The sequence below is a fragment of the Typopeltis vanoorti genome, chromosome 19, assembly GCF_054136105.1.
Source record: "Typopeltis vanoorti isolate ZY-2024b chromosome 19, IOZ_Tvanoo_1.0, whole genome shotgun sequence".
Lineage (NCBI taxonomy): Eukaryota > Metazoa > Arthropoda > Arachnida > Uropygi > Thelyphonidae > Typopeltis > Typopeltis vanoorti.
In genome coordinates, this window is record NC_143567.1 from 59439834 (window position 1) to 59464295 (window position 24462).

The 24462-nt window shown below is 37.3% G+C and overlaps 1 protein-coding gene across 4 annotated transcripts in view; it reads right to left on the bottom strand.

The window, feature by feature from the left end:
• LOC150096152 (uncharacterized) overlaps positions 1–24462 on the bottom strand; it is a 520274-nt gene that overhangs the window by 263240 nt on the left and 232572 nt on the right. For all 4 annotated transcript variants that reach the window (XR_016549966.1, XM_090409454.1, XM_090409453.1 and 1 more), the window contains exon 9: positions 6253–6340. Coding sequence is in view for 3 of the 4 variants with exons in the window: in XM_090409454.1 (XP_090265580.1) it covers positions 6253–6340 (88 nt within the window). In the remaining variant the exon portion in view is untranslated. The remainder of the gene's footprint in view (positions 1–6252; positions 6341–24462) is intronic.

Sequence of the window (24462 nt, forward strand, 5' to 3'; positions counted from 1 at the left end):
TTCACTAACATGAATGAGTAAAAATCTTTCAACTATATTTTAAATTCTATACACATGTACATTTTATACACATGTGAAATGTACATTTCACACTCTGTACTTCATTCCAATTAATTAAGTTCTTCATGACAGTCACTCATCCAGTCAGTAGTTTTTTTTTTTTCCCCTCCAAATTGATCCATATTAAATTTTTAATGTTAGTGCCTTTGTTGCATGTGCTGTTTGTTTTCATAGTACTATGCTTTCATCAACAAAACAAAGGAACCTTTTTATCACTGCATTCCTACTTTGGTCCAATGAAAGGTTATTTTACTTTATTTCTATTTTAATCACAAAACAGAGCTGTTTTCTTTTATTGAAATACATTATTTATTATAATTATTCTAGACCTACATGGAATTAAGACTTGTTATTAGAGGGCCACTCTAGACAACATATACTCATTCACACTGCTCCCTAAACTCATTCACTGTCTACATTCTCACCAGCATGTCAGGTAAAGCATTCCATGCTCCTAAAACTCTCCAGGCAAAAACTCACTTCTTACTCTCTTACTCACCTACTTCTTTCGCAACTTCTAGGGATAGTCATTATCCATGTTCCTTCCCCTTGTACTACTTTATGAAAAATCTATCCAGTATCAATCCAGTAAACAGCATTTAATAAGCTTAAATGTTTCAATCATATATCTGCTCCTTGTCTTCTATCCAGCAGGTTGGCATCTTGTGGGAATAGGTGCCTGGGAGAAGGGGAAAATACATCAAGTATTTTCCCATCAAGTAAAATACAATGTCAATAAAGCTGTGGTACTAGATGGAATTTTGCCACAAGTTTTGAGAGAATGTGCTAAAGAACTGACAGCTCCATTAACCTGGTTTTTCAATGAAAGTCTTGCTATGGGAAAGGTACCCATGGAAGGAAGGTAGGATAGTGCCATTGCATAAGGGCAGTAGCAGACTGGATGTGTCTAACTATAGACAAGTTTGTATTTCATCAGTAGTTGTTAAGATCCTGGAGCAATTAGTGAGGGACCATATATAGTGTTGGGCAGATGAAGGTAATGTTATCTGTGAAAGTCATCATGGATTTGTTAAGGGGCGCTCCTGCTTTAGTAATATGATTGCCTTTTATAATAAAGTGACAAGAGCAGTTGATGAGGAAAAGGCATATACTGATTTTTTTGGGGGATTTTGCAAAGGCATTTGACATGGTGCCACAAGATAAGCTGATATTTAAGTTGCAGCACATGGGTGTAGATGTCAGGTTAGTCATCTGGATTCAGGATTGGCTGTCTGATATGTATCAGAGAGCTGTGTATGGTGGGGCAGCATCAAGGAGACAGAAGGTTACAAGTGGGGGTCCCACAGGGCTGAGTACTGGGACCTGTATTGTTAACCTATATATCAATGACATTGTCAATGGATTGCAGGAGGATATTCAGTTGTTTGCATATGATGTGAAGCTGGGAAGGGTTATTAGTAATAGTGCAGATGCAGCAGCCCTGCAAGAGAATTTGAATAAACTAGACAGATGGGCGAATGAATTGGGGTCGGTTTAATGCAGTAAAATGTAAAGTCTTGAAGTTTGGGATACATTGATGGGAGGCTGCATATTCAGTTGGAGGAGCTGTATTTGAGGAAGTAGGGAAGATAAGAGAGCTGGTGGTGATGATTGATAGAAAACTGAAATTCGGGGAACATATTTGAAAGGTGATGAAGGTAACCCACAGGATTGCTGTAATACTGAGAAGGATGCTGACCTGTAGAGATAAAAGAGTTTTCGTTCCATTGTATAAAGCCCTGATCAGACCACACTTTGACTATTGTTCTCAAATTTGGTCCCCAGGATTTGAAGGTGGGGGGGATAAATTAACTGTGGAAAGGGTGCAGAGACAGATAACAAAGCTGGTTTCAGGACTGTACAATGTTAGTTATGAGGATTGGCTGAGAGAATGTGCACTGCAAAGTTTGGTAGATAGAAGAAGGAAAGAAGGAGAGGTGATATGATTGAGACTTTTAAACTGTTGAGAGGGAGTTACAGGGTTGACACTGGGGAGTTCTTTTGCTTGGTGGAACAGGAGGGAAGGAGCTAGGACAAGGTGCCATCCCTGGAGGTTATGAAAGGAAGCTGTGAGCAAGAGGGTGAGGAGTGGTTTCTTTGTGTGGAGGGTGGTTGAACTGTGGAATGCATTGATAGAGTGGCAAGAGCATGAATGGTCAATAACTTCAAGGAGTGGTATGATAGACATTGTTTTTTCTAGGAAGGACCTCCCACGATGAGTCTTTTGACTCCATGGAGGCCTGAATAATAATAATAACTCTAGAGTTTTCGCATCTTTAGTCTATTTTCATAACCAACATTATACAGTCCTGATATCATTTTGGTTATCAGCCTTACATTTTCCAAGGTTACTTCATTCCTTTCAAATCTTAGTTTTCAGATATTATGTAAATCGATATATCTCCATGTATTAATTAGCATTACAAACATAAGTTTGCTAATTAATTTTAGTGATTTACATAATCAAGTAATTGTAAATGAAATGAAAAATTTCTCAACCACTTCAAAATTTAAATGAAAATTAAATGAAACATAAAATTCAAAACTTAACTTTTATTGCACTAAAAATTGTGGGAAAATAATACTTCATAAAATGTAAGCTAATTTTTGAATATTGAATTTTTGTTGTGTGTTTGGAATTACATAAGCAAAGAGACAAGCCAGGAAGGCCCACAGTGAATTGAATTGAAATAGATTTCTTTTTGTCACTTTGCATATGATAATACAGACTGACAAAATGGGTAGGAACAATTACTCATCACAAGTTTCAATATTTCACTAAATTTCATAAGTTTTCAATAAAGCTATTAATTAAAGTCCTGAAATTTTAAAATATGCCATACAATTTATTGTCATTATTATTATTAACATCTAACCTCGATCTAGTCAGAGACTCATCGTGGGAGATACACACTATTGCATACAATGTTCATCAAACCATGCCTTAAACTGATTCAATATGTTGACATTCACAACAGAATCAGGCAATGCATTCCACTCGCCAACCACTCTCCATACAAAGAACCTGCTCCTCTCCTCTGCTCACACCCTCCTTATACAGTTTCCAGCAATGGCCTCTTGTTCTATATCCTGCTCACATTCTATGAAAAATATCTTCCATGTCAACCTGATAACAACCCCTGACTAGCTTATATGTCTCAATCATATTCCCCCCCCCCCTTCCTCCTATTCATGAGGCTTTGCAACTTACATTCTCTCAATCTGTCCTAGTACTCCACATTCCAAAAACCACTGACCTCCTTTGTGAATCTTCTCTGAACCCTTTCAAACATATCCTCATCACCATGAAAATCTGGCAACCAAATCTGTGCACAATAATTCAGTCTGATCAAGGCCTTATACACTGGCATCATAACCACCCTATTTCTGCATGTCAGTGTCCTCCGCATCATTACCATTATCCAATGTGATGTCTTCACAACTTGTGCAATGTGTCCCCTGAATTTCAGGTCCTTGTCCACCATCACTCCTAGATCTATCATCTCCTCTACTTCCTTTAAAGTTTCCCCACCAAATGTGTACTTCGCATCCCATTGTTGGTTACAAAATCTCAAAATCTTACACTTTGCAAGATTGAACTGACAGTTCCCCTTACCTGCCCAATTCATGCAATCTATTCAAGTCATCTTGTAAGGCCATAACATCTGCTTGACTCTGCAGTTTTACATCATCTGCAAACAGCTGCATATCACTAGTTAAACCCATCCCAATATCAAAACATAAACTGAACAACAATGGCCTCAAACTGACTCCTGTGGTGTGCTTCCCCATTTCCCTGTTCCCATTCTCTCTTCATCTCTCACACTAGTACTACTGTTTCCACTGCCAACTGCCAAGCACTTCTGTCTCTTCAGTACCACTCTCCTGATTTTTCCCTTCATCTCTTTTTTCTGGTCTCTTGTACACATCATATACTGTCCACTGATCCAAGACAAGAGTTTATATTCCAATCCCATATTCTCCAGTTTATGCAACAGATTTTTGTGTGGTATCCTATCAAATGCCTTACAAAATCTAACATTATCATAGTGTATCCATTCCCTTTATCTAACTCGGTAATAACATTGTTATAAAATATGAGCAAATTGCTAAAACTTGACATTCCTTTAGTAAACATATGCTGTTCCTTACAGAATATAGCTTGTTTGTCTACTCATTTCTGTATGCAATTTCTTACCAAGGTCTCTAATATCTTCACTACCACACCAGAGATAATGATATGTCTATACTGTTAGACACATCAGTTTTTGCAACACTCTTGAATAATGGAACTATCATACATTCCTTCCATTCCTGTGGTGTCATTCCTGAGCTGAGACTCAAGTTATACAAACATGTTAAAGGCCTAGCCAATTCAATTGAACATTCCTTTAGCAAATGTGCTGATATTCCATCTGTCCCTATTGATAAATTCTTATCCAGGTTATGCAACAACTCTTCAACCTCATTTTCATGCACCTCTAACTCTTCATCCAATGTAGCAGTAGCACTGTGCACCATGTTACATACACCTGGTTGATATATCTTACCAAAGTGAGTACTCATTAACTTCTGACACTAGATTACCATCTGCATTCAGTAAAATTATTCTTCCACATTCATTCCTTTTTTTTTATTTGCTTGCTGCATAACGATAAAATTCTTTTGGACTGCCTTTAGTCTGCATAGCCAATTTCTTTTCATATTCTTATTTAGCTTTCCAAACAATACTCATTACTTTTCTGACCTGAGCTTTATATATTTCATAACTCCTCTCACTCTTATTCTCACCATTCTTTCAACATCATCTTCTTCTTGTGGATCTCTTGCTTAATAAGGTTGCACATCCATTTCACTCCTGACCTACTTATTCTTTGAACACTAGGGATACATTCAGATGCCACCTCATTTAAGCACTCATTCAAAGATTCAAAGAAAAATGCATTGCTTACATTTTTCTCATTCAGTAACTGATAGATGGGACCAAAGATAGTATTCTCCTAAGTTGATCATAATTTCCTGCTTTGTAGTTCAGTATGTAACCTGTTCTAATTGGAGCATCAACATAATTAGCTACTTCACAAGAAGCACAGCATGATCGCTAACTGGTGGTAAAATAGTAAAATATACAGGGTGTTCGGGATAAATTTGACATATTTATAATTAATTATATTTTTCCGTAAGTTACATGTATTAACACACACTTCTCTTCATTTAAAAGTTTGGACCCTTCTTCATTCATATACAAGATGTCAGAAAGGATGGATAGCTGGAACCCACCTGAATCATGGAAGAGAATAACTTGTATCATGATGATTCGTGCCCGCCATCAAAATAAGGATATTACGACTGCTGCCCAATGCTCCCTGAATACAGTAAAAACAATCAGGCATGAACTAGAGACTTGCAATGGTGACTACGAGGATGTAGCAAGAAGAAAGATCCCTAGCAGACGATCTGATTGCGTTCGTACAGCAGAATTCCTCGCAAATCTGCAGGAACAGGTGTTGAAGAACCCTGGCATTGGAATTCGGGCTTTGTTCGTGGAGTTGCTAACTGTAGTCAAGCCCTGGATAACAAGGGTAGCCAATGGTAGGCCGTATGTATGGCAGCAGGATTCGGCCCCTTGCCACACCTCTGGGAAAAGTCAAAAATGGTTGTCTGAAAATTTCTACGACTTCACCAGTCCAAATGTTTGGCCTCCAAACTCCCCAGACCTTAACCCCATGGATTATTTTGTATGGGGCGCAGTTGAAAAAGACACCAATCGCACTTCCAGTAATACAAAAGCCCAGTTAATGGATAAAATTAAAACAGTTTTTGCGGCCCTTCCCAGGGAGACTGTAGCATCAGCTTGTTCGAGGTTCCGAAGCAGAATTGAAGCTGTGATCGATGCTAATGGTGGTTATTTTGAGTAAATCTTGTTGATAGTATTGTAATTAACTCTGCCTGTAATGTTTTTTTGTCAATTCATTAAATTTAATAGATACAAAGAAGATTTTCTTTTTCCTTACGAAACTGTCAAATTTATCCCGAACACCCTGTATATATATATATTCTGAGGACCTTCTAGGTCTCAAGCTGTACTTCATGCATCTAATAGCAGATCCATTTTAAGAGAGGAATGAAAGGTAAAGAAAAGAGTATGACATCATTTTACATTCATTAAATTTTTCCAAAAAATAAAATTACCTGAACACAGTCGTTTCTGACAGTACAATTTTCAGAATCCAAATGTTTTCTTACTTGATCTGTTAATTTATTCTGCCTAATATATAATCTGGAAAAAAAAAAAAAAAAAAGATATATACAAACACATACACATATCATAGTGGTGGCAGAAGGAAAAAAAAAAGTTATATACATCAGGAAATTGTTTTAGGTCCATGTGTGTACCCAGAAAAACTAGCTTCATTCATTAAAGCGAATAGTAAACAGACAGTGTTGCACTTTTTTTTTTGAGACTAGGTAAATGTTACCAAAAATTCTCATCGTGAAGAGGTGAAAAATCCAATACTTATGTAAGGGAGATAGTGTATCCTTCCATGATGATTCCTTAGACTCCTTGGAGGTGTCACATAATAATAATAATAATAATAATAAAAAAAATGTAGTATCACACATAGGACTGAGGATTAGATAATCAGGGAAGCCTACAACCTAGAGATCAGATGTGGCATTTTTTTTTTTTTCAAGTGAGTAGTAGTTTTACACTAAGCTATGAAAATCATTTACTACCTAGAAGACGTTTCCAAATGTTCTTAGCATAGAAGAGTGAGACTAACACAGAGCTTGCTGGTTGGAAAGTGGAGATATTATTAGCTCAGCCAACAAGGCTGGCAAGAAGAGAGAGAAAAAAAAAAAGGAAAATAAGGACATAAGAAATAAGAGTTACGCACATTTCTATTTTCCTTCCTATTTTTAAATGAGAAATGATTCAATAGAAAATAATGTCTTGAGATTTCTTAGAGCCAGAAGAAGACTGTCAATGTGTGTAAAAAAAAAAAAAAAAAAAAGTTATCATGATTATTTTTACACATGTATCTCCATGGAGTCAAGATTCACACTAACCATTTCACATAATATATATCATACATCTTCTTAAACTCATTCATTGTTGGATTATGAGTAAGGATTTTTGTGTATCTATAAGATATCTAGCTTATAGACAGTTAGCACAGTCAAATTTAGTCAGACTAAATTTGATTGCGCAAATCATAAAAAGAAAGTCTGGACTGCTTGTTTGTATGATTTCCACAGCTTTTTTGTGAATTTTATGTCTATCATGTGTGTAGTACTGCACTTGGTTTCCATTATGGCAGCCACCAAAGCTCAGTTAGAACTAATATTGTCATCCATCTTGCATCATTTAATGACTACATTATAAATAGCAGAGCAGATGATTTTGTAGCATGTATACTTCCCATAAATTAAAAATCTGATGAGAAACAGAAACTTGCATGTATGCATGAAATGTAGACAGTGGGAAGCATCGAGTTCCTTAAGTGTTACTACCTCAGGCTTTAGCAGAAGCAATGAAATGGAAATAGGTGAGTGCTGGGATAGAGATTACAAGAAGTATATCTGATTTGAGGATGAGGAAAACATGCAAGAGGTGGTGATGGATTTCGTAGCGCAGCATTAGAAGATGGATGGCCTTGACTAGCTGAAAGCTGGTTACGTGGAGAAAGATACTGAAAAGGAATGGAAGAACAATGGAGAGATTAAGAGACTTCAGAGGTTAACTGGTGAAAGAAAACAAGCATGCAAGGGAGAGAAAGGCATGCACATCAGAAATCAAGGAAGACAAATAGAGGAAGTTGAGAGGGAAAGAAAAGAGAAAGCTGAAGGAGGGGAAAGATTGAAGGATGCCAGTGAGGAGAAGATTGAATGAATGAAGCTGTGTGGAGATTTAATAATTCAGATATGCAGTGCAGAGCATTAGGAAATGCTTGTCTGAAGGAATGACAAGAAGGTAAGTATGGTAATAATGCAAGGTGAGAATTTGGATGAGATGATAGTGGTGGTTGGTATGAATGACCTGAGGCAGTATGAATTTGATAGTGAAAGATTTGAGACAGATGCTAGAGATTGTGCAGCAGAAAAGGGAGAGAGAGAGAGAGGGGGAATAGTGAGTGTATTGTCTAGGTATGATAAAGCAGAGTTGAGGAAAGGCGCTATGGTAATGAATGGGATGAAAGTGAGAATGGTGAGGAAAGAGAGGTTGAGAATAAATGGATGCTTGGAAAGTATTTGATGGTGGAAGTTACATGCAAGAGATGGTTGCATTTGAACAAGGATGTAGGCATTTAAAGTTCTCTGGGCAAGTGAGAGTGTTACGGCATGGAAAGTAGAGTTGCTAAGGTGGAAGGCAGTAGGATAGCCTTGTGGTGATAGCAGATTAGAAGATGAATGGATGTATAGTATATTGCAGATCTTAGCAGAGTCCAGGTAGAGTAATAATAATTTTGGGAATATTGCCAATACACTGGTTTTTCTACAAATGCTACAAGTATCAGAATAAAAGGGAATGAATTTGTTACACTGCTACACTAATATTAGCAAAAGTTGGCTGAAAGGGTATGTAGAATGCACTGACAGAGAGAAAAGTATAGCATGTTTCAGCAGAATGGCAAATGGGGTGATGGAATGTTACTTATGGTAAGTGATAAGTTGTGTCTTCTTAAGATAGAGTGAGAAAATCAGAAGGCAATTTCAATGATAGCTTTGAGAGTGCATGGCTTAGGTAGATACAGACAAAACAGTTTTAACTGTCTGGAGAATATAGAGGCTCATGAGCAGGAAATGTTTAGGCAAATTGGTTTGGCAGCGCAAAACATGTGATCACTATGGGGAGGATTTCAAGCTATAGCAATATAAACTGCGTAGAAGAATTTGCATATAGTAATATAAGGGAATGAACTTATGAAATTCTTGAGGAACTTATAAGAAAAGTCTCAGGTGACATATGGTGGTGGAAACATATTTGGTCATAACATCAGAGGATGTGATTGTGACTGAGATGTCATACTTCCTCAATTTGGTAAGCATAAGCACAACCATGTGGTTATGATTTGGAGAATGAATAGGAAGGCAGACATCAAGGAGGAAGAAATTTATATGGAAAGATAAAGCAAGTAATTAAGTTAGACTTAAAAACCATATTGGGGAAGTACAATGAATGGAAAAACTTGATGGGAGAGTTAGTTAAGAAATATTTGTTGTTAACAAAAGCAAATTGCATACTTCAAGTAAAAGATGACATGATTTGGATTAAAATGGACAACTAGGCAAGTCAAACAGGTATTATAAATGAAATTGTGGTTATGGAAGAAATATAAAGAGAAAGAGAGAAAGAGGTTGAGGAGTTGTTGTAAGGAATATATAACTCAAGCTAGGAAGGTGAATAGCTCAGGAAGAGGGGGGGGGATTTATGCAGGAGGAGACTGCTATGATCCAAAGACCAAAGGAGTTCTTTCATTATGTGGCCAGTAGACAGAAAAATGGATGGGGATGGATAACCTTACCTAATGGAGATAGCAGTCAGATGATGAATGCAGATCGCATAGTAAACTGCTTAATGATCACTTCATTAGTGTGTTTCATCCTGGAACAGCAAGATTATTCATAGAGAGGCAGGGAGGGTTTGAAGGATTACAGGTGAATGAAGAAAATGTATTTTCTTCATTCACCAGTAAAAAAAGTGGGCACTATGTAGGATTTTAAGAATTTGGAGAAATTAGTAAGAACTTTTATACAAAATTGAACCAATGAGAGTAGTATTATTTTATTAGTCAGCACAAATCTATTAAAGGATGCTTCTTATTTGAGTTATCTGGTTTCCTTTTATAATAAAATAACAACAGTTGATGAGAAAAAGGCATATAAATAGGAGAATGAATGACTACTAATTGGAGTTTTTTTGGCCAAATTTATTTTAAAACTAAGTTACACCAACTAGTTTTGCCAACTGTGACTGTTGGCGTGAATCAGGGGTAAAAGATGTATAAAAAAATAAGAACACTTAAACACTAAAAACTGTTTACACTAAAACCATAAAACGAACTGAATATAATTGCATATTTATAAAAGCGGAAGAACGCGTACATCACACACATAGCGCGTGTATGACCTACTGGTTGTTATGTAGGAACGTTTTGTAGTTGGCAGCAAAATTTAATTCTGGCATGTTGAAAGATCTAATAAGGGTCTTCCAGATTTCGGGCAAAATCAATCCTTGGTTTCTATTAAGGTTTTTGTTCTGAATGGAGAATTGTTGTGGCTTCTTTTATAATTCAGGAGCGGAAGTCCTCTAGGTAGGGCATTACGCTTTTATCCCATTCTATCATATGGTTAGTCCTAACAAAATGAAAGGCTAACCCCGATTTGTCTTCTCTATTATTATTATTGACATCTCCTATGTGTTCCTTCTTCCTGATTTCAAAACTTCTTGAAGTCTAGCCGATATATTTCAAGCCGCACGAGTAGGGTATGTTGTAAACTCCGGCATAATTAAAAAATGGATGACTGTCTTTCGGAGATCATAAAAATTGGCAAATGGTCTGTGCAAGTTTAAAAGCCACTCGTATTCCATGCAGCTTGAGGAGTATTGTCCCCACAAATGGAATCACTATGGTAGAATCATGATGTATATCTTCAGGTTGTCTTTGTGGGGGGGGGGGCACAGAAAAGAATCTTGTGTATCAATTTTCTAGGATAACCATTCTTTATAAGGTTATTTGATATCAGGGACAGTTCATTTTGGAAGTCTTTATCATCTGTCGTAATGTGAGGGGCTCTATTTTTTAGCATGTGTACAATGCTAAGTTTCTGAGAAATATGGTGTGAAGAAGTGAAGTGCAAGTATCTACCTGTATTGGTGGGTTTGTGATAAACTGTAAGGCTGATACCACCAACTATTTGTTTCTTGATTAAAATCCAAAAATGGTTATTGGTTATCTTTCTTAAGTTCTAGAAAATTTAATTTTTTGATGCAAAGAGTTAATCTTGCTTAGAAAATCGAACAGATCCTTTTCCGTATTTTTCCAAATAATAAAAATATCATCAATGTATCTCCACCAAACTGTGGGTTTAGGGTCCAGTTGAGATAAAATTTTACTTTCAAATTTCTCCATAAAGAGATCAGCACAAGGTGGTGAAAGAGAGCTTCCATTGCAAGGCCTGTTAATTGCTGATAAATAGTTTTATTCCATAGGAAAAAGTTAGATGTTAAACGATGATGAAATAAAAAAGTGATGTCTTGAGGGAATAAGCTTCCTAAAATGTCGATCACTTTCTACTGGAGTGTTGGTGAATAGAGATGCAACATCTAGGCTTGCTAGAAGATCTGTATTGGATATCGAGATGTTTTTTAATTTCTCCACGAAATGTTGTGAGTTTCGTATATAACTATCTGAATTGCAGATGTGTGCTTTGAGGAGATTTGCAAGGTGTTTAGATAATAAATAGGTAGGCAAATTAATACCGTCAATCAACAATGGGGCTTGACGGTGTACCATTTTTGTGAATTTTTGGAGAGCCATATAGTCTCGACACCAGTGGATGCATAGACTTCAATCTTCGTTTTAAATCTGTTGACCAGCTATCCATATCACGTAAAAATCATTGGTATCATTATGATTTTTTAAAATGGGGTCCGAATCTAGAACACAGTAAGTAGATGTATCAGATAGTAAGTTGGCAATCTTATCTTTGTAATCACTAGTGTTTAAGATAATCGTACAGTTACTTTTATAGGTTTTTAATATGACGATTTCTTTATCTTTCTTTAACCTAAACATAGCTCTTTTCTCTGGAGGAGTGATGTTTTTGTGGGGAGCTCTTGATACTGCTTTTTAGTCTAAGATCATTAGCTATGGGCTCCAGTAGCGACGAAACGGCCTTTTTCTACACTGCATAAGGTGTCTACTTTAGGAATTAGATCGGGGGGTAAGAGAAAAATTCAAGCCTTTTTTGAGTATACACACTTCCAGTTTTGATAGAACACGATCAGAGAAATTACATATCACTGTGTTGTCCGGTAAAGCAGGTTTTGAAAGAAAATGTTTTTCATAGAGAATATTAAATGTTTTGATTTGGCTTTGTTTACTGATTGAAAAGGTTCTTCTCATAGCTAATATTTATCATTCTACCTAAAAGTTACCATAGGTTTTGGTCTAAAGTACTGGAGATATCATCGTAAATCCGATAACATCGTATGTCTATTTGGTTTAGTTCAAATCAAATAGACATTTTGTATCCGCTCACGTAAAAGTGCCAAAGATGTTTTGAAGTATATATGCTTAGCTCGTCTTGAATGGAATCATTCTCTCAAAATAAGAAACTTAGGAATGATATTATGGTTTCTGCATCTCTTCAGAAACGTAAAGTGATTCAACAATTTAGCCTTTTTGCATTTAAGTAGCTCAAAACGACGTACTTGGTGTTTAGTTTCCCCATGGAGGTTGTTCATGATGATAAAACGGTTATTTTTCTATTACCCCTGATCTAATTCCTAAAGTGGACATCTTAGGCAGTGTAAAAAAGGCCGTTTCGTCGCTACCGGAGCCCATAGCTAATGATCTCAGACTAAAAAAGCGGTATCATTCTCTCTTTTTCAAGGAGAAGAGAGAATGATACTGCATTCTCTCTCCCCACAAAAAACATCACTCCTCCAGAGAAAAGAGCTATGTTTAGGTTAAAGAAAGATAAAGAAATCATCATATTAAAAGCCGATAAAGGTAACTGCATGATTATCTTAAACACTAGTGATTACAAAGATAAGATTGCCAACTTACTATCTGATACATCTACTTACCGTGTTCTAGATTCGGACCCCACTTTAAAGAATCATAATGATACCAATGATTTATTACTTAATATGGATAGCTGGCCAACAGATTTAAAACGAAGACTGAAGTCTATGCATCCACTGGTGCCGAGACTATATGGCTCTCCAAAAGTTCACAAAAATGGTATACCGTCACGCCCCATTGTTGACGGTATTAATTCGCCTACCTATTTATTATCTAAACACCTTGCAAGTCTCCTAAAAGCACACATCTGCAATTCAGATGCTTATATACGAAACTCACAACATTTCGTAGAGAAATTAAAAAACATCTCGATATCCAAAACAGATCTTCTAGCAAGCCTGGATGTGTTACATCTCTATTCACCAACATTCCAGTAAAAGTAGTGATCAACATTTTAGGAAGCTTATTCCCTCAAGACATCACTTCTTTATTCCATCATCGTTTAACATCTAACTTTTTCCTATAGAATAAAACTATTTATCAGCAATTAACAGGCCTTGCAATGGGAAGCCTTCTTTCACCACCTTGTGCTGATCTCTTTATGGAGAAATTTGAAAGGAAAATTTTATCTCAACTAGACCCTAAATCCACAGTTTGGTGGAGATATGTTGATGATATTTTTATCGTTTGGAAAAATACGGAAAAGGATCTGTTCGATTTTCTAAGCAAGATTAACTCTTTGCATCAAAAAATTAAATTCACTCTAGAACTTGAGAAAGATAACCAATAACCATTTCTGGATTTTAATCAAGAAACGAATAGTTGGTCGTATCAGCCTTACAGTTTATCACAAACCCACCAATACAGGTAGATACTTGCACTTCACTTCTTCACACCATATTTCTCAGAAACTTAGCATTGTACACATGCTAAAAAATAGAGCCCCTCACATTATGACAGATGATAAAGACTTCCAAGATGAACTGTCCCTGATATCAAATAACCTTACAAAGAATGGTTATCCTAGAAAATTGATATACAAGATTCTTTTCTGTGCCCCCCCCCCCCCCCCCCCCACAAAGACAACCTGAAGATATACATCATGATTCTACCATAGTGATTCCATTTGTGGGGACAATTTCCAATAAGATTGCCAGACTCCTCAAGCCGCATGGAATACGAGTGGCTTTTAAACTTACACAGACCATTTGCCAATTTTTACGATCTCCGAAAGACAGTCATCCATTTTTTAATTATGCCGGAGTTTACAACATACCCTGCTCGTGCAGCTTGAACTATATTGGCTAGACTTCAAGAAGTTTTGAAATCAGGAAGAAAGGAAGACATAGGAGACATCAATAATAATAGAGAAGACAAATCGGGGTTAGCCTTTCATTTTGTTAGGACTAACTATATGATAGAATGGGATAAAAACGCAATGCCCTACTTAGAGGAGGACTTCTGCTCCTGAATTATAAAAGAAGCCAAACAATTCTCCGTTCAGAACAAAAATCTTAATAGAAACCAAGGATTGATTTTGCCCGCGATCTGGAAGACCCTCATTAGATCTTTCAACATGCCAGAATTAAATTTTGCTGCCAACTACAGAATGTTCCTACATAAGAACCAGTAGATCATATATGCACTATGCGTGTGATGTACGCTTTCTTCTGCTTTTATAAATATGCAATTGTATTCAGTTCATTTTATGGTTTTAGTGTAAACAGTTTTTAGCGTTTAAGTGTTCTTATTTTTTTATACATCTTTTACTCTGATTCAGCCAACAGTCTCAGTTGACGAAACTAGTTGGTATAACTTAGTTTTTTAAAATAAATTTGACCAAAAAAAAAACCCAAATAGTAGTCATTCATTCTCCTATAGTTCTTCTGGTTAAAAAATAACCATTTTATCATCAGGCCATATATAATTGGGTCTCCATATTCGCAGGTCTCAACATTTCCTATGAAAACATGAAATTCCATGGAAATCCATACTATCACCCAAATATGCCTAAACATTTTACACAACTACTTACAACAAACAGAAAAATGTTTAAATGTGTTTAAAAGGTTTCAATTGTGTTTTACAATAATGAGTAACGTTTTAGACACACATTTCATAAATACTGTATCAAAATTTAATTATATAGTTAAGAACAAGGCATGTGCCAAGGTATTAACTACAGGATTCAGTACTCCTCCGTTAGGGGGGTCTCATAGGCCGGAGAAGTAGCAGGGTTCATTGATATCAAACTTCCAATTTGACAACTATAGGGGTGCACTGAGGATTATTCTTCCAGAATAATGCCATCTCAATAGCATTGAAGAACTACTCAGGTTTATATCCCTTCTCCTCAACGAGCTTCTTGAGTTGCATAGAGTAGGCTTTAGCAATCTTGATTGTAATCTTTATATTATGCAACAGTAAGATGTATTCCACAAGTGAAGAAGAGGACGACAAACAATATTAAACAGGAACTGCATATGAAAAAGAGGCTATGGAAGAGATATAAGGAGGCAGGTGAAGAGCAGATGCATGAAGAATACAAGAGGCCAGGAGAGTGACTAGTATAGTAATCAGGGGCAGCTCATACATAAGCACTGCAGAAATGCAGCACCCCTAATTTTTTTCGATATAATAATATATATTTATTAATTTATTTATATTTGTTGTAATATTTAATTTTATCATCAACAATCCTATACAATTCTCTTATTTTGTATAAAAAATAATAAAAATTCATCTTGTAGCACTTACAAGGGCAAAGGACGCTACCAGCACCTGTGTTTACCACAGTGTCATATTGCTACACGCACGCAAGTATATGCATGTCATAGTGAGATACAAGCTATTAGCATAATGCATTGTCTGTCGTGCAGTTCCACTGTTGTTTATATGCAGTTTGCACAAGTAGCAGAGTGTTCGTAGTGCTTATCATGTTTACTCCATCTCTTTAAATATTTGGACATTACCATTAAAGGATTTAATGGTAATGTCCAAAAATTGTAAATCAATTCCTTTAATTATAATTAAAGGAATGTATTTTATTTTTAAGTAATTTTGAATTATACCAAACTGTATAATTTTATCGAAAATAAACAATATTATTTCATGTTTAATTTTTTAAAAAATTTTTACCATAAATTTGATATTTTATCCAAACATGTATATACACTGCACTTACATTGTGTATGTATATTTCGAAAGTTGCAGCACCCCCACGATTTCAAGCCACAAGCCGCCACTGATGATAAGGAAGGCGAAACTGAAATATGAGAAGAGATTGGCCCCAAAGATCCAAAGAAAATCCTAGGGAATTTTTTAGCTATGTGGCCAGTAGGAGGAGAAATGATTGTAGAAGAATGACAATGCAGGATAAAAATGGGAATAGAGTGACTGATGCAGAGGACATAGTGAAATTGTTCAATGTGGCTCTTGTTGGAGTATTTCATCCTGGAGGAGTAAGTTTTAATACTAGAGGGATAGGGCAGGTTCGAAGTTTAGAGGTGCAGGAGGAGAGTGTGTTCCAAATACTGAGTATTCTGGATGTCAGTAAAGCTGTGGAACTGGATGGTATTTCACCACGAGTTTTGAGAGAATGTGCTAGGGAACTGACAGCTTCTTTGACCTCGATTTTCAATGAAAGTCTGGCTACGGGAAAGGTGCCCAGGGAATGGAAAGAACGTAAGATAGTGCCATTGCATAAGAGTGGTAACAGACTGGAAGTGTCTAATTATAGGCCAGTTTGTGTATCATCAGTAGTTGTTAAGATCTTGGAGAAAGTAGTGAGGGACCGTATACAGCATTGGGCAGATGAGGGTAATGTTATCTGTGAGAGTCAACATAGATTTGTTAAGGAGTGCTCTTGTTTTAGTAATATGCAAAAACTTTTATAATAAAGTTACAAGAGCAGTTGATGAGGGTACAGCATATACTGCCATCTTCTTGGATTTAGCGAAGGCATTTGATAGGGTGCCACACGATAAGCTGATATTTAAGTTGCAGCACATGGGTATGGATGTCAGGTTGGTCAACTGGATTCAGCATTGGCTGTCTGATAGATATCAGAGAGTTGTGTATGGTGGGGCAGTTTCAAGGAGGCAGAAGATTACAAGTGGGATTCCACAGGGCTCAGTACTGGGACCTATATTGTTTAACCTTTATATCAATGATATTGTCAGTGGATTGCAGGGGGATATTCAGTTGTTTGCAGATGATGTGAAGCTGGGAAAGGTTATTAATAATATTGCAGATGTGGTAGCCCTGCAAGAGGATTTGAATAAACTAGACAGATGGGCAAATGAATGGGGGTTGGTTTAATGCAGCAAAATGTAAAGTCTTGAGATTTGCGACATGTCGATGGGACACTTCATACTCTATTGGAGGAATTGTACTGGAGGAAGTAGGGGAGACAAGAGATCTGTGATTGATGATTGATAGAAACCTGAAATTCAGGGGACATATTGCAAAGGTGATGAAGGGATTGCACAGAGGATTGCTGCAATACTGAGAAGGATGCTGACCTGCAGAGATAAAAGAGTTTTCATTCCAGTGTATAAGACCCTGATCAGACCACACTTAGACTTTTGTTCTCAAATTTGGTTCCCAGGATTTGAAGGGGATAAATTAACTGTGGAAAGGGTACAGAGGCATATAACAAAGATGGTTTCAGGACTGTACAATGTTAGTTATGAGGATTGGCTGAGGGAATGTGCAATGCAAAGTTTGGTAGATAGAAGAAGGAGAGGTGATATGATTGAGACTTTTAAACTGTTGAGGAGTTACAGGGTTGACACTGGGGAGTTCTTTTGTTTGGTGGAACAGGAGGGAAGGAATAAAAGGCCTAGTTGGTTGAGTTAGCATATCCCCCTCCTCCAGCCAAAATGCTGCGGGTTCGAATCCTGCTGTGGGCATGGTTTCGAATCTGCAGAAGATGAGGGATATGGGAGCAAAGGGTGGGGGGGGGGAGAAGGCATCAAGGTTTTATACAAGTGAGCAATTTTTGGAACATGTCTGTAAGCTTTATGCCTTCTTCTCCCCTTTGCTGCCATATTTATTTATCATATGGCTTATACACATGGTTAAAAGACAATAAGATAAAATACACATAAATATAGAATGAATATAGGTAAGATACACATATATGATAATATAAATAAAAAAAAATACAACATCTACATTCAGGCAAATAGAAATATGAAATTTATGACAAATATCAGACAGAAGATTAATCATATTTTAACAATTAGGTTTTTAATCCAGTTAATCACCTCTGGGAATAGGTCAAAGACATCCTCAAGGTCACCTGGATATGCCATCAGCTCACATTCCTATATGGCGAATGGTTTGGGTCTCGGCTCCACAGAGACAGTGGGGATTTAGTATCTTACCCCAGTTTGAAAGTAAGTCTCCACACACACCATGGTCTGTATGAATCCTATTAGCCATCATCCATATATTCCTGGGCAGGTCAAATCCAGATGGTTTTTGGAAGATATTTATGTATTACGAACTTCAGGTGATACTGCTTGGGACCACAGTACATCCCACCTACTCACCACACTGTCATTCTGGCTAAGAAGATTATGGGTGGTTTTTATAGCAGGTCTTCTGGATTTTAGTCTATCAGATAAAGCATCTGGAATAAATTCATGTACTGAGAGGTTTTGGTTATTTAAAATTCTTTTATATTCATGAAGCAAGGATTCCTATCATCACAGTTCCGGAGGAGCAATATGGCTCAAAGTGGAGAGCCACTGTAAGGATGTACTCCTAATGCAACCCGTTGTTAAACGCAGAGTGGAGTTAAGTTGAGCATCTAGTTTATTGACATGGTAACTATTGAGCCAGACAGGAGCAGCATACTCTGCTGCACTGTAAACTAGACCCATGGCAGCACAACGCAGAGTTGTGGCACTTGAGCCCCATATAGTATCACAAAGCTTCTGAACTATGTTATTTCTGGTGCAAACTTTAGCAGCGATATTAATCATATGCTGTTTATATGACAGAGTTCTATCCAAAGTTATTCCCAGATATTTAGGTGTTGGATTAAATTTGCTCCCATATCCTCCTCATCTTCTCCATTTTGTAAAAGATATACTCCACTCACTTGCCTACTCACATAGTTTATTCAAATTCTCCTGTAAATCCACAACCTCTACTCTACTTCTCATAGCTATTAACTTTTCATTATGTTTATGATAGGATATGATAGGACAGAACTGAGAAGAAGGTCCATGATTGCCAATGAGTCAATGAGAAGATTGTGCAGGAAGAATGGTGTGCAGTTTATAGATGTATGGAATGAATTTGATGGACATAAGGATCTGTATATGTCTGATGGACTGCACTTAAATGGTTTTGGAGTTTGCTTGGAGAATGTGTTGTTCATTGAGAATTTGGAGGTACAAAAACTAGGGAAACTAGAAATATTATTATTATTATTCCTGACACTTCCAAGGAGTCTGAAGACTCATCATGGGAGGCCACCTACAACTGTCTCAACCACTACACCAAACCTCTACTACGAATCATCTCCATCAACGCCATCTACCGCCCACCTCCACCACAACTGGTATTCTATGTCTGTAAATTGCATGTGTTCTGAAGGAGAAAAAACCCTGCTACCTCTGTATGAGGGGGGGGGGGAAGCATGTGTCTAGCAACTCCTGGGACAAATGAGTGTGAATACAGGAATGATTGTGAAGAGCTGGATGCAGTTTCCCAGGGTTCAAATCTGAATAGGCAGGTAATGACATTATGTAAGAGTAACTGTGGGTACAAGGGAATGTTGAAATGCATGTACACGAATGCCCAAAGTATCAAAAATAAAGGAGAGGAACTTTTAGCATTGGTCCAAAAAGTATTGGCATCAATGAGAACTGGTTGTCAGAGAATGATGTAGTTAGGGATAGAATGCAATGGATATTGTATTTTCAGAGAAGAGAGAAGAAATAGGGCAGGAAGAGGGGGTATTATTAATGACAGCTGAAGAACTTCAACCAACAATAATAGAAATTAAGGAAGATTGTAAATCTGTGGAAATGGTTCATTTGAGGCTGTTTGGTGTGAGATAGAGGTCAATAGACCAAAATATATTGTTGGTTGCTGCTATAGACATGAGGATCCAGAAGAAGATATGGACAACATACATTAGCAGATTAGCATGAGCAATTATCATGGGAAACTTCAACTATGGTCATATAGATTGGAAGGAGAAAAGGACACATGGCATAAAATGGAAATGGAATTTATACCATTACTAAGGGATAATGACCTGAAATAGCAAGTGACGGAAGGGACCAGGGGGTTTGAAAGTGTTGGATCTAGTAATAGCATCAGAAGATCTGTCTATAACTACAGTAGCAACTCTAGCTCCAATCGGGGGAAAGTGACAATGCAGTCTTCTCCTGGGAGGTTGCTCAACATGTGGAAATTTCAGTCAAGAAAGGATTTATGTGGAACTACAAAGCTGGCGATTATGACAAACTCAGGAGGCAACTTGGAGCAGTGCCATGGCGTAAAAAACTACATGGAATGAATGTCATGTTGGAGGTTTAATGGAGTATTAACAGGACTAATTTTAAAGCACAGGATTAAAAACTAATTTTTAATGCTTCTAAATTAATAGATGGCCTAGGATGTAAACTGGGACCTCTGACGATTATTGTTTCCCAAAAATTTTGGGAAGTTTTATGCATCCATATTTGTTTAAATTAAGTTGATTTCTGAGTACTGCTGCAGATTCCAAAAACAGTCTTTCCTTTTAAATTTACTATTATGGAGCATTGTGGTTTTAAAAGGCTCTATGAGGATGCCGTCAATGTTCTAAGCCTTGGTCACAATTTACCACCGCACCGAACAAATTGCCATTGCTAGACCTAATGTACAACATAGAATGCAGAATCTGTCACTTGATTCCGGAAATAGTCAATATCAGACTTGACGTTGCCAATATCCTCTCCCATTTACCTCTTAAATGTAATCTATCTTCTGGTCATTTTTTTTTTTCCCTTTCTTTGATCCGAATGCATTTTTGGAAATTATGGAGACAACTACCGTGTTTGAATAAAAACTTTAGTTTAATATTACTAAAATTTTACAATTCGACGTTTCGACCTTTATGTCAAGGTCATCTTCTGGAGCGTACAAATATACACAGGACACAAGCTATACTACAATCATACTGGTTCGTTAAAGACACTGACTAGCCGCTACCACAATTGTTGGCCTGACCTCTGGTGGAGAAAAAAAAAAATTATACATCGACGCTAGAGTCCTATTATTTGTGTTGTCTACTATATACATATATTAACATCATTCCATCCAGTTGGAGTGGAATGGTTTCTAATACTAGCGGATTGGCTAGGGTCCTGATATGTTGAATCTTTCATATTAGGTTGGCTGAATGTGTGCCATCCAGATCCTTGGAATTTTCATACCATCTTTATTGTTGATATTTGGGTGGTTTATCAGGATTTCGCAGGATTCTTTAAATTTTCTTTCGTACCATGTTTTTGTGCAGTGTAAGGAGCAGGTGCTTTTCCAGTTGATTTGGTGTAAGGTGTTAAGTGCATGGTCTGAGAGGCCTGCTTCACCATAATGGTTATCTTCTGGTCAACTTGCTGCTCTCAGAAAGTTAAAAAAAGATAAAAGTACTGTCATTAACAGATAAGGGTAACACCACAGTCGTCCTAAATGCCATGGAATATAATCGGAAAATGGATATTATTCTCCAAGATCACGCTACCTATATCCCACTAGATCACAATCCACCAAAACGCAGGTTAAAAAAATATTAAAAAGCCTACTTAAAATGATGTAGTTACAGGGATAGAATGTATCTTCTTGCCCACAGGAAATTACAAAAAAAAAAAAAAAAAAACACAAACCTAATTCCTCCCCAAGAGTAGATGCCACTGATGCTCCATGCTACCAATTGTCAAAACAGCTGGCAAACTCTCTTACCTCGACTTACCATATCCTATATAAAAAAAATCTACCCATTTTGAAACATTGATTAACAATCTAACTTTAAATAATACAGATATATTGGTAAGCTTTGACATCACCTCACTGTTTGCCTATATTCCCTTAAATGACACCTTAATAATCTTAAAAACGTTTTTCCTTCTAATAGCTTAGATCTCTTTTCCTTTTCCATCAATTTTGGTTATTTTTCTTGGAAGAACAAAATTTACAAAAATGCCCCCCCCCCTCCCCCAAATTACACTTCCTGGCCAATTTTTACATGGAAAATTTTCAAAAACAAGTCATAGACTCAGTCCCTCTCAAACTTTCTATCTAGCTAAGATAAATTACGTAGATTATGTGTTCTCTATTTGCCCTCATGACCCAGACACATCTGACTCTTTCCTCAGTCACCTCAATAGTCTACATCCAAAAATCCAGTTTACAAAAGAAAAAAAAATTAACAATAGAAATAAAAATAGAAATGAACCCTTCCTAGACATCTTAGTGACATGGCTCCCGAATAGTAACCTCTCCTTGAATGTGTATAGAAAACCAACTCATACAGCCAGATACATTCACAAACTTTCCCACCTCTCAACAATTCTTCTTCTCTCTTCCATCATCTATGTGGATGATGATGATGAGGCCAAATGAACTCTTTCCACTTCTGTCTGTCCCTAGAGAGTCCGAACAATTCTGTCCAGTTTGGTATTGGTTGATGTGATTTGGTTTTCAGGTCCTCTTTTATTTTGTCTCTTAGTTTAATATCTCATGTAAGCAAAATTTTATTGAAGATGCTAAATAGGATTGAGGCCAAAGTTGAGGGAGAGATTATTATTATTATTATTATTATTCAGGCCTTCATGGAGTCAAAAGACTCATCGTGGGAGGTCCTTCCTAAGAACATAAAATCTTTCAAGACTCTTCGAGGGGGAGGTCCCCCCCTAAGAAACACAAAGTCTATCATACCACTCCTTAAACTCACTGACCGTTCTCGCTCTCACCACTCAATCAGGCAATGCATTCCACGGTTCAACCACCCTCCATACAAAGAAACCACTCCTCCCCCTCTTGCTCACAGTTTCCTTTCGTAACTTCCAGCGGGAAGGAGTGATGAAGTTACTCCTTCATCACTCCTTCCCGCTGTTCAACCAAGCAAAAGAACTCCCCAGTGTCAACCTTGTAACCACCTCTCAACAGTTTAAAAGTCTCAATCATATCACCTCTCCTTCTTCTATCCACCAAACTCTGCAGTCCACATTCCCTCAGCCGATCCTCATAACAAAATTGTACAGTCCTGAAACCATCTTTGTACCATTTCCACAGATAATTTATCCCCTTCAAATTCTGGGGACCAAATCTGAGAACAATAGTCTAAGTGTGGTCTGATCAGAGACTTATACAATGGAATGATAACCCTTTTATCTCTGCAGGTCAGTGTCCTTCTCATAATTGCAGCAATCCTCTGTGTTACCTTCACCACCTTTGCAATATGTCCCCTAAATTTCAGGTTTCTATCAATCATCAACCCCAGCTCTCTTGTCTCCCCTACTTCCTCCAGTATAACTCCTTCCATAGAGTATGCAGCATCCCATCGATGTTTCCCAAACCTCAAGACCTTACATTTTGCTGCATTAAACTGACACTCCCCCATTCATTTCCCATCTATCTAGCTTATTCAAATCCTCTTGCAGGGCTACCACATCTCCACTATTACTAATAATCATTCCAGCTTCGCATCATCTGCAAACAACTGAATATCCCCTTGCAAATCACTGGCAATGTCATTGATATAAAGGTTAAACAATATAAGTCCTAGTACTGAGCCCTGTGGGAACCCACTTGTAACCCTCTGCCTCCTTGAAACTGCTCCACCATACAGAACTCTCTGATACCTATCAGACAGCCAATCCTCAATCCATTTGACCAAGCTGACATCCAGACCCATGTACTGCAACTTAAATATCAGCTTATCATGTGGCAGCCTGTCAAATGCCTTCGCTAAGTCTAAGAAAATTGCAGTATATGCCTTTCCCTCATCTAATGTTCCTGTAACTTTAATATAAAAGGCTAGCATATTGCTAAAACAAGAGCGTCCTTTCACAAATCCATGGTGACTCCCACAGATAACATTACCCTCATCTACCCAATGCTGTATACGGTCCCTCACTACTTTCTCCAAGATCTTAACAACTACTGATGACACACAAACTGGCCTATAATTAGACACTTCTAGTCTGTTACCACCCTTATGCAATGGCACTATCTTACCTGCCTTCCATTCTCTGGGCACCTTTCGTTCAGCCAGACATTCATTGAAAAGCCAGGTTAAAGGCACTGTCAGTTCACTAGCACATTCTCTCAAAACTCGTGGTGAAATACCATCCAGTCCCAAAGCTTTACTGATATCCAGAGTACTCAGTATCTGAAACACACTTTCCTCCTGTACCTCTAAACCTCAAACCTGCCCTATCCCTCTAGCATTAAAACTGACTCCTCTAGGATGAAATACTCCAATAAAGTGTTCATTGAACAATTCCACTATGTCCTCTGCATCAGTCACTCTATTCCCATTTTTATCCCACAATATCATTCTTCCATAGTCATTTCTCCTCTTACTGGCCACATAGCTAAAAAATTCCCTAGGATTTTCTTTGGATCTTAGGACCAA